Genomic DNA, 11359 nt, shown 5'->3' on the forward strand with positions numbered 1-11359 from the left:
TGAACTTTTCTGTGTTGAAAGGAACCTGATCAGAAGGTGATGGTGCCTTCTACTCACAAACACCAGTTTCTACAAGGAGTTGAAAATGAATCCTGTACAAAGGGCATACTTAGTAACTCAGTGAAGGTAGGTGCTGCTGGAATGAAAGTAGAAGGATCTAGAATTAAAAACACAATTGGTTTCAATATGCTGTACTATGTTACAACCACGATACACTCTTGTGATTTTTTTTTTTCCAGAAAATGCTATAGTGTATCAGCAGAGTACCTGAAAATCTCTAGGTGAAGTATCAAATATGTGAGTCAATGAGAAACAATGACCAATTTAGTTAGAAAATGTTACAAGATACAATGAGTCACTAAAAATGTTTGTGGAAGTGATGAAGAATTGTACAGAGGACAGAGAGAAGCGTCCAGGATTTAGCATCATTTGCCAGTCTTTGCTTAGCAACAAACTGGTTTTGAGACAAAACGTCCAGGTCAAGTCAAAAAAATGTTTTGCAAATATTCACAAGTCATCGGTCTGTTCATGGGGAACATCTTGACAACATCCACTTATAAGACCAAGTTTATGGAAGTGTTGGTTCTTGATTTGTTCAACCATTTCAAGCAAGGCCTCATCTTCCACAACAGAAGGTCTTAACCTTGGCCTGTCGTTGAAGGTAGCATCAAACATTTGTTGACAATTCTTGGGCCCTCATTCATTTCTTTTGTTACTACCCTTGCAGTCTTTTTCCACAGGTAGTATAAACTGGCTCTAATTGCAATTTTTTCACCATTGATTATCAAAGCTGCAAAATAAAGAATAAACAATGGTTATATATTATACATGAAAAACGAAGAATAAATAATTGAGCAATTGAAATTGAACAAGTATTGAATCAATGACATAAGTTACTAAAAACACAATGGAAAAATAAACAAACTTGACTCAACCTGGTAATAGGCACTTGAAAAGCATCCCTTCGATCAAGCAGTGAGAAGTTGCCACCAAAAGAATACAACTGTGGATTAAGTCTGAAAGAAATAAAGAAAAAAAAAACTTAAATTATACATTTATCTTAAAATAATTCATCAAAAAATCTATCTAAAAATTTGTATTGATACTAGAATTCTTTTACATTCATTATACTCTGAGAAGTGTATTTTGTCTTTTACAGTTAAATTCCTTTTCTACTACTGTCCACCCAACTGAAGGGGATGGTAAACATGCTTACACACAAAAGCTCTAAAAATAAAAACTCTCACAACTGGAACAGCATTTTGAGGTATCAACACCAACATATATAAAGATATCTTATGAAACTGTTCCAAAATTTTGATTGAAAAGTAGATAAAACACAGGCTCTACTCATTAAAAAAATAGTCAGAAAAATAGAAGTTTTCTGACCTTAGCCAACCTAGCTTAAACAGGTCATCACTAAGAAGTGAAGTTCTATATAATTGGTACAAAGTAAGCTCTGCAAGAGTGAAGAGTTAATTGAATCAATGCTCAATGTTTTACCATAAATTTGTCTATGCTAGCCTACCATCAGCTCATTACCAGGTAGTATATATTTTACTGAGATTTTGGTTAACTCTCAGTGAATTCAGAAGAAAGCAACATGAGGGACCATTCCTGGGTATTGAAGGGTCCCTTTTGATACAACAGAGTGGCAAAAGATAAAGCATTTAAGTTGATAAAGTTATCTTCTAATTAAAAGAATTAAATTAGATAATACAAGTAAATTAAAATGGAGGCCACCTTTATCTGCAAAACTGGCGAAGACGTCTTTCAGTTACTGAATGATGACTGTTGAAACAGGAAGAATAAAAAGGATCATCATGGTTAGATAAGAAGTTTAAAGTTGCTGCTATTTTAGAGAAAGAGAAAGGAAAGAAAAAGGAAATTCACCCAACACAGGCAAATTTACTTTCCAATTACCAGACGAAATTCACACAAACACATTCATCTTTGCACCATCATGCTCATGGGTTAGAATTTGTCGAGGCAGCTTCTCTATGACCAGATTCCCTTCTTGTCACCAACCTTCATTTGTTTCGAAGCAAAGTACCATTTCCCCATAGCCAGAAAACTGGGAACAAACCGCTTGTATGACGGTGACTCATTTACAACCATCAAGACAAGGGCAAAGGCATACACACAACTGAGCTCCCTTACTGCTCTGATGAATGACCGAAGGTTTAGCAGATCAAATCCACTCACAATACTTTGGTTAGCCTGGGGCTATAAAAAGACTTATTCTATGCCATGAGACTGAACCCCCCCGAGACCACATGGAAACAAGCTTCTCAACCACACATCCATGCTTGCATGTGTATATACATAACGTCAAAGTTGCAAAAATTCAGACTGTAAACATTCAATAGAGAGTTTCTTTATATGCATGACAAGCATGGTTTAGTAAAATAGATGCCAAAATTATAACAATTAGCAATTTTATAAAACCTTTGATATCCTAATGTTATCTAAAAGTTCGCTCCCTAGGAATAATTGCATTTAATTGCGAGAACTTACAAAAAAAACTATACATCATTAAATGGACTATATATATATTTATTTATATTCTGCAATACCAATTATTGTGCATGCATGATTGTGTGGTTAGGGTTATAATTACAGACAGCTAAGTTTCTGCATAACTTATAAGAAAAAAAAGCATAATTCTAAATGAACTTTCGCAGAAATAAGCTTTCGAGAATGTAGACTGATTACCTTTTTACTTGTTTCAGTCATTAGGCTGCAGCCATATTGGATGATGCTTAGAAGGGATTTCGAACAAGACAGCCCTTTTAATTTTAATTTTTTTTTTTTTTTTTTTTTTTTTATTTAAGCCTGGTAATTTTGTCGGTTCGATCTATTATGCTAAACTGCTGTGTGTATATACAGGACGGACTTCTTTCAGTTTTCTTCTACCAAATCCATCCAAAAGACATTGGTCAGCCAAGGGCTATGGAACAACGCTATAAGTGCCACGCTGTGGAAATGGATCCGTCACCATGTGGTCAGGAAGCAAAACTTCTTACGCTCCTCTTCAAAATGCATATTTTTAAACGATATTTTGCAGACATACGTTTTCGAGAATCTAGATTACACAGGAATATTGAATCTTCGAATATATAAACCCAAAACAATGAAAAATTCTCGATTTGAGTAAGCATTTCCTAATTAAAGCCTCGGGTTAAATCTTCAGGGAATTTGGTAGACGGAACCTGAAAGAAGTTCCACCAGCACCGCTTGACAACCGGTATTGGTTTACTTAAGTCCTGGTAGCTTGAGCAGTTTGTTTTCCAACTACATGGTCTCTCGGCTACCATCCCATTATGGTATCTTGGAAATGTTTTCCATAGCCTCGGCATGCCCAGTATCACGAGTGAAACTGCAATTAAAATCTGTAATTTGAAAAGCAGGTGAGGGTTGGTGATAGGAACAGCATCTGACCATAGAACACTTGCCTCAGAATTTACCCAATCCAGAGAAAGCAGATGTATGAACTGAACTCAGGATACCGGGGCTCTCAAATCGCTTTGGCGATTTTGGGTTTTCAATTATTATTTTAGTAGAGTCAGTCTTGAGAGGGTTTCATAATAGGACTTATTTAATAATACCCGACGAAACTAATCGTCTGCAATGGATATTGTACACTTCGATTAATATACCCACTGACAAATATGCAAGTACATATTTTTTTCTGATTTATGGATTCTTAGACAGACAGACACACACACACACACACACACATATATATATCCATCCCAGTCAAATTATGGAAATACCATTATATAGTTTTTTTTTTTAATTAATAACTAAAACACAATACGTCACTCTTGAATGCCAATTAGAAAATAATTCAAGTGAAAAATCTAAAAGAACCACCATGGGGCTTCTCTGATAAAGTAAATTCTCTACATCGACCTGCAATAAAAGGAATTTAAATGTTAGTTACCACGATGCCACAGGTGACTCGTGAATTCAAAAACCTAATCTTCGGGAATGTAAGTCACCAAAACAATTATACTTACACAAAATTGTTGGGTGATCTAAGAAATATATTGGTATATTTTTGTATTTTAAGTAACAGGAGAAAAGGGGGACTTAGGTGAATTATTCTTATTAAACTGAAAGGAATTTTTGACTTAAAAAAAGGCCCAAACGCCGATTAGGGACGTTTCTTAAAAACTTTTCACAATGTCAGAAATAAAAGGTGAAATAGAAACCGAGGTGAAAATAAGTTCCAAATGGGAATAGCTAAATGAAAAATAGTTGGTAAATGTCTTAACTTTCTTATATAGGAGATGGAGGTGGTTGGTTGATTTGTTAAAAATGAAAAAAATATGAAAATTTTTGAATGAATGAGCTAACACTAAAACTTGATTAAACAAATTGCCTGTCCTATATTGCCGAGAGGATTCGAATTTTCAGAATTAAAATACAAATATACCATTATTTTTCGAACATATATAATTACTGTAAACACATAGTTGTCGGTAAAAGATAAATAATTAGTAGAGCATCACAGCAAATGTTAAATGATAGGATATTTGGTAAATCAATGCATTCTTCCAGCCACTCAATTTGATAGTTAAAACAGTCCCAAAAGGAATGACAATATTTTACATAACGGGAATATTAATAAAGCCCAGCATTACCTGGAACTTATTTGGCGAGTTGGAAAAAGTTATCTTTTCCATTGAAGACTTTTTCGGAGTTTTATATTTTAAAACATCGGAGATAAACATGATATTACAATACAAATGGCGGTCATACGAAACTAATATTTCAGCATAGCATTTAAAAATCACTGGGAATAAATATCGGCGGGTTTTTAAAATGTGTAGAAATTATTTGTACATTGCTTCATCCAGGTAGTACTATTTTATCTGGGAAACTGATGCACATCTACGTTTGGTGTCCTCTCATTCGTGCCCAATATTGTTCTAAATAATTAAGCTGTATACCGCCCCTAATGTAGCCAAGGTTAGCCAGGCGATCATAATTGAACCTGGCGAGAGATTACAATATCTTCCAAGATATCAGCAGTTTACTCTGGTGCATGCATAAGGAAATCTCTCTTTTAGTAGTTTTCTCAAAAAACGATTCTAACTTGATTTTTAAAATTAATTTTTCAACAATCTGTATTTCATGGACAGGGAGTACCGATTTTAACGGCACTCCTTTAAGGAAAGGATGCCAATTTTACTTTTTTAGGGAACAAATTTCCCAGCAATGCTCGTTACACTGAACCAGTTCCCTTTTCAATATGAACTTGTGCAACGGACATCAACTGGTACCCCACTTGCGAAGTCATAAACGAGAATGAACATCACGTTCAATGGTAACTCAACGTTCCATTAAACGTTTCCTTTCGTACAGAATTTTATATTTTTGCAAAATGAGGATATCTAAATAACACCATCAAAAGCCCGTTCAGCTCCAAATGACGCTACACCGACAGTCACACGTGTTCTGACTAGCAATCAGGAATTTTTTTTAAAAACTCCAGAACATCAGAATCGAAAGAACAGTATAATTTACTAGTGGTGTAGTCATTTTGAGAATAATTAAAATAAAACTCTTTTGGCGTGCAAGATATTGCTTCATTCAAATCGAATTAATCGAAATCCAATGGCGCCAAACGAAATTTGCGCATGCGCAGAAAGCTTAAAAAGAATTGGACTGTCCCATCGAATTTAATTGTCTTGTGTAAATTGAAAATGAGAAAAAAAATTTCATTTACTAAATAAATAATCAATTTAGAAATGTTTTGACAAAAAAAAAAAAATTAAAAGCCATCCCAATCGCGTACACACGAAACAAGAATGAGAATGAAATTTTGATATAAAAAAAAAAAATCAATATCTCCGATGTTTTAAAACATATCCGAAGAATCTTCAGAAGACGCCGTGAAGGGTACTTCTTCCACAACATCACATATTCAACTCCATAAAAAATGAAAGACCCAAAATTAATCCCTTTGAAATTTAAACTGAAATCGAAGAAAGACGAAACAAAATATCACAAAGCATTTAGTCCAACACTGATTCTGACACTCCCTAACCCCACCATGGAATAACGAGTAATCTGTTAGGCCATGAAGGAATTTAGTGAGAAAATAAAATATGACGCTCATGCTTTTGTCAACGACTACTGCAGCGTATGTGAAGCAAACGGAATCGGGAATCAAAACTAGATCCACATATTCGGCTGGCTGGAGGGGAGCTTACCTCTTTGGTCTTCTTTTCACTGCTCTCCGAAGTGAATAAATAATAATTAAAACTAGCTCCAGAGACAATTGATATAGACACAGCAAAATCAAAATATAATTTACCTTTTATAACTCCTGAGATACTTCGCCAACTCTCTTGCTTAGCATGGAGTTAACATTTTTCCTCTACCATTTTCTTTACACGATAATGTATGCGATATCAAGAAATGGAAACTTGCTTCATTCGACACACATCATAAAATGAGTAAGTGGAATTAAAAGAATGGTAACTCATGCTGCTAAAGACCATGCGAGCTACTAAGGCAGCATGATATATATACATAAGACAGTATTTTTTTTAAATTCGTAAGTAATAAAGTAACAAAAAGCATATAAATGTAGTAATCCAAATTTCATTTTAATATACTAATATAGTTTGTTGTCCCTTACATAATATTAAAAAAACCAACGGCTCTAAATTGGCCTTTATGACAGGTTTTTACCAATGTAACGGAAATGGCATGGGTGGGTTGGCAAGGAAACATACATACATACAAACATACACAAATAGTAATTGCTTCATACAGGTACTTGAAGGATTGGAGAATGGAAATAAATGTAGGTAACTGTGACGTTCATGACTTTCTGGAGGGCAATAGCGACCTAAGTGATGTAAAGTGAAGTGAATATCGCTAAGAGCGGAAATCGAACCCGGGCCGCGGATTCGACTCATGTCGCCCGAGAGCGTCTTCCCTTTATACTCTACAAACACTTAAATAAGCTTCTCACAAATGTGCATGAAACCCTCAGAGTTATTTAAAGGGAGATGTTGTGACGTTTTATGCCATTTCTAATGAAATAGTAAAAGATTAGTTTGTAAATAAATAATGTTGAGTATATTTAAAGAACTGTTCAAAAATGAATCTTGTTTTGGATGAACATTTTGGCAGGTGGAGTTACATTTTTCCCACGTTTTAGTATTCTTTTTTTTTTCTTTTTGTTGTTTTGATAAACATCAAGAGTTTGATAAAATTCCAGAGTTTGTAGCTTTTTTTCCTTAGGCAATATGTAAAATGAAATACCTAAATCATAATATTCACATTACTATTTAGGATCTTCAGATGGAGATTTCTTTATAAACTATATTTCTTTTCAAATATTTTCCCCTCGTTGACAATGGGTTATTTTTTTTTATAATTAGTCCTTTAGTTTTTGAAGGTAAACCTGAAACAAGCACATGGAGCTAAGAGTTATACACTAGAGTTACAAATTTTCTTCAAGATGTAATTAGAGAAATTTGTTTTAAAATTTCAAGAAAAAGATTTGTATATCATTTAGCCATAACTGTCCTTAGTTAAAGAAGCATTAATTGAGCTCATTGCGTTTCAAATTTGATGTCAAAAACTTAAGGTCTGAATCATTTTAGAAGTACGTTATAAATTAGGAAGAAAAAATACAATCGAGAGATAGGGGGGGTGCCATTTGTCCCTCCCTTTTCCCTATCAAGACTACTTGTGTAAAAAAAAAAAAAAAGAAAAGAAAAAAAAAGCTAATAAATGTATATTTCATGTTATCCCAGGTGGAGGTATGAAAGGGAGAACACGCGGCATTCGGCAAGAGACATTGAAACAAATGCTTTTTCATAGATAAGAGTGAAGCGATATGAATAATTTTTGTGATTCATGCCTTTTCCCCATAAGTGTTTACTTAACGTCGACACCAAAAGGAATATAAAGCTCCGAGAAAATTGAATCTGGGTCGAGAACTAACCAACACAAGGAAATAAATTTTAAATGGGTAGTCCTTCATTTAAAACAACAAACCTAAACGCCATAACGAAAATCATACTTTATCATTCTCGCAGTCGTTTAGGTTTTGTGTCAAAAACTTGAAGATTACCTTAAATAAAAAAGAACATAGAAACTATGTGAGAGGTTCCCAACAGCAGGAAATGTCTGCCATGGCACCGCAGAATCTGTTTTGTTCATCTTTCTCATATGGTAAATGACATTTGCACATAACAGGAACTGAACATTTATGATGTGTATTTCTTTAAGCTAGGTCAAAACGAGTTTAGATGGAAGTAGGGTCTGCATTAAAATATATGTAATATAGAAATGTTGATATTCTTAAGTGTAATGTTATATATATATATATATAAATATATATATAGCATTACATTTCAGAATACGCACACTTATTGCCAATCTAAGAAAAAAAATGAGAAGAGTTGTTTAACGTCTATATCCGCCCATACTACTACCACCACCACCACCACCTCTACCGTAACCCCTACCGTAAGGTCCACTAGTATTACGATGTGAGAAATTACCTTGTCTTTGGGCCCCACCGAAAGATCCGCTGCCGTAATTGGATCCGAAATTACTACCATAGCCATTATTGTAACCATGGGCTCCGTAGCGCCCGTCACTGCCTTCGTAATAACCGCCGCCGTTGTTGTAGTTACCCTGGTTCGATCCCCAGTTTCCACCGTAGCCGCCTCCACCACCGCCGCGGCCGCCTGAACGACCTCCGGCTCCTCCACGACCGCCCATTTCAGTCTTCGATACAGCTTTCTTAACTTCGATGCTTTTGTCCCCTAAAGGAAATCTTTTTCTAATTACACACTTGTCTACAGAGTCGAAATCATCAAAGGTGACAAAGCAGAAACGCTTCTGCTTACCAGTTGCCTTGTCTTTAATCATTTCCACTTTTTCAATCCTGCCGTACGGGCAGAATAGTTCACGGATTTCTTCTTCGCTTGTGGTCTCTTCCAGGCCGCCGACGAACATTTTCTTTACCGACGCCTGAGTCTCCTCAGATCCATCGCGAGGCATGGCGCGCTTCGTGTCCAGAGTCTTCTTATCGAGCGTGTGCGGTCGCTGTGCCTGTGCCTTGTCTAGTTGTGCAGCCGACTGATAAGTGACAAAGCCGAAGCCACGAGAACGATTGTTGGTCGGATTTTTCATCACCACGCAATCTACAACTTCACCCCAAGTTTCAAAGTACTGGCGAAGAGTATCTTCTGTAGTCTCATTATTGAGACCTCCAATGAACAGCTTGCGGAATTTTTCTGCGTTGGGGTCATCGTCGCAATAATTCCCCGTCATTTTTAATTTGTAGTGTTGTAGTAGCTTTTTTCCTCAACAATGGAATCCGACTGAAATTCAAGTTTGATGACGGAGTTTACACAAATATAGTTTTCCTTTCTTCTTAAGCAGTATTATATTCGCTGATAGCAGAAGAAATAAGAGAAGATAAAATTCCAAGGCGACTTTTTATAATCAAACTGTGGTATTCTTTCTTCCTGACTTGCTTGCTTCCGCAGCAGATGAAGAAGAAAAGCTAGCCGTGCGAAAGATACGATTTTTACTATAGATTCTGTTTGCGATTTTTTTTCTTTGTTTTATTGGAAATTTTACTAAATTTCCGACAAATATAAAAAACACATTGTTGATATGTTTTTCTCGTTTGCCATTCACCTCTAATTAATTTTTTAATTACCTTTGACCTCAATCGACTACGAAAATAAAATTCTTGAATAAAATTTTATACGACAATTTAAATAACCGCTGAACCACATGGTATGCGATAGAGCCATCCGATTGGTTGGTAAACAGCTAATCACAGATCACATAACTGACCTACTTTTCTTCTCTCTTCCAAAAACTTAGAATTTGTCTCAAGATGAAGGGTCTCCTTATAAATTACACTATATATATTCATACATACATACGCACACACACACACAATAAATCTTTGAAAAATATGATCTCTTTCTATTTGCCCATAGTTAACTAGCTAGAAAAGTGTTTCGTAATTTTTCTAAAATTCTTTTGTAAACGCGAAATATTCACGTAGAATTGTATTTCTAAATTTTGTTCTTTCTCTAATCAAATGATGAAGGAAAATAAAGACAAAGAAATAATTACATTTATCACTAGAGGTGGTGCTTAAGTGTAGTGTTATGTTTGTCTGAACGTTATATATTTTTCAAGGCCATATCTAGCCCGGATTAAGTTTCTTTTTATTACCTTGTGGTCATAAGAAAAAAATACTATTACTATTGAGTCGATCGATATTGTAAGGTGCTCCAGCAGTGATCAATTTCGTAATTAAAAAATTGTGCTTGCTTTTATTACAGTGTGTGATTAGAGAGAGACAAGCTACATTTTTTTTTCGGACACCGTATCGTGAATAATGTACTAAATTTAAATAAAAGCTGTTACTGATCTATATAATAACAATCGTGCAACGTGAATATTGTGCGAAAAATACATATTACTAATCGGTTATTTTCCCCAATATCTAATGCATTGATTTTTCTTTATTGAATGTGTGTGTGTATGCTGACTAAGGCGGTGAGCTGGCAGAATCGTTAGCGCGTCAGACAGAATGTTTAGCAGCTCTTCTTCCGGCTCTTTACGATCTGTGTTCAATTATCGGCGAAGTCAGCTTTGCTTTTAATCCTTTCCGAATAGATAAAAATCAAGTGCTGGGGTTGATATAATTGACTAACCTCCTCCCGCTAAAAATTGCTAGCTTTGTGCCACAATTTAAAGCGATTATTAGATGATTCTCGGCACCAAGTACAAATCCTCCCGAGGTCAAAGTTGCCTTTCAGCTTTCCAAGATTTCTTTAAAAAACACTCCAATCCAGAACAGTGGATTCGCAGAACTGTAAAAATGTCAGATTGATGCGTTGTTATACTTGTTTTAGCTCTTTGTGTTCTGAATCCCATATTGGTCTACTTGGATCACCTTATCACCTTGAGTGCCTATAGCTGAATCCACTCTTTCACCCCAGATCCCTAGTTTGAAGATAGCTTCCTGTAAAGAGTCCTCAGCACTACCTTCACTTCTGACCCATTGTTTTCCTCTCCTTGTGACTATTACTTAGTCTTACCTTCTAGAATCCTCTCAAAATATTTCACCTAATAATTCATCTTCACTGCAATGGCCCTCCTTAGAGAATAACCTCCTCAATTTTTAATATTTATTACAAATATTCAAGATGAACACCAACATTTTTTAAATATCTAGTCAAAGAGAGAAGGGCAACAGCAATGACCCTTTCTTTTTCAGAGCCTCCAAGAGTTATAAAAAGAAGTGAGGAGATTATCCTCAAACTAGAGACCTGACCTGAATGCTTGC

General features: G+C 35.3%; 1 protein-coding gene and 1 long non-coding RNA gene across 3 annotated transcripts; both read right to left on the reverse strand.

Moving 5' to 3' along the window:
• Positions 1-237: 237 nt before the first annotated feature.
• LOC118763851 lies at positions 238-4016 on the reverse strand. Of its 2 annotated transcripts, XR_004999598.1 has the most exons (3): positions 1744-4016; positions 936-1016; positions 238-790 (listed from the first exon to the last, which is right to left on the reverse strand). It is a non-coding gene; the product is annotated as an uncharacterized LOC118763851 (long non-coding RNA). The 2 variants fall into 2 exon arrangements; XR_004999597.1 differs by having other exon boundaries at positions 936-4016.
• Positions 4017-6600: 2584 nt separating this feature from the next.
• On the reverse strand, positions 6601-9607 carry LOC115213492 (heterogeneous nuclear ribonucleoprotein A3 homolog 2). The gene has a single exon (XM_029782492.2). The coding sequence runs from the start codon at positions 9313-9315 to the stop codon at positions 8440-8442; it is 876 nt and encodes a 291-aa protein (XP_029638352.1). The 5' UTR covers positions 9316-9607; the 3' UTR covers positions 6601-8439.
• Positions 9608-11359: the final 1752 nt, after the last annotated feature.

This window comes from Octopus sinensis, linkage group LG6, assembly GCF_006345805.1.
Source record: "Octopus sinensis linkage group LG6, ASM634580v1, whole genome shotgun sequence".
Lineage (NCBI taxonomy): Eukaryota > Metazoa > Mollusca > Cephalopoda > Octopoda > Octopodidae > Octopus > Octopus sinensis.

Coding starts and splice junctions, on each gene's coding strand:
- LOC115213492 (XM_029782492.2), bottom strand. CDS start 9,315: ATGACGGGGAATTATTGCGACGATGACCCCAACGCAGAAAAATTCCGC.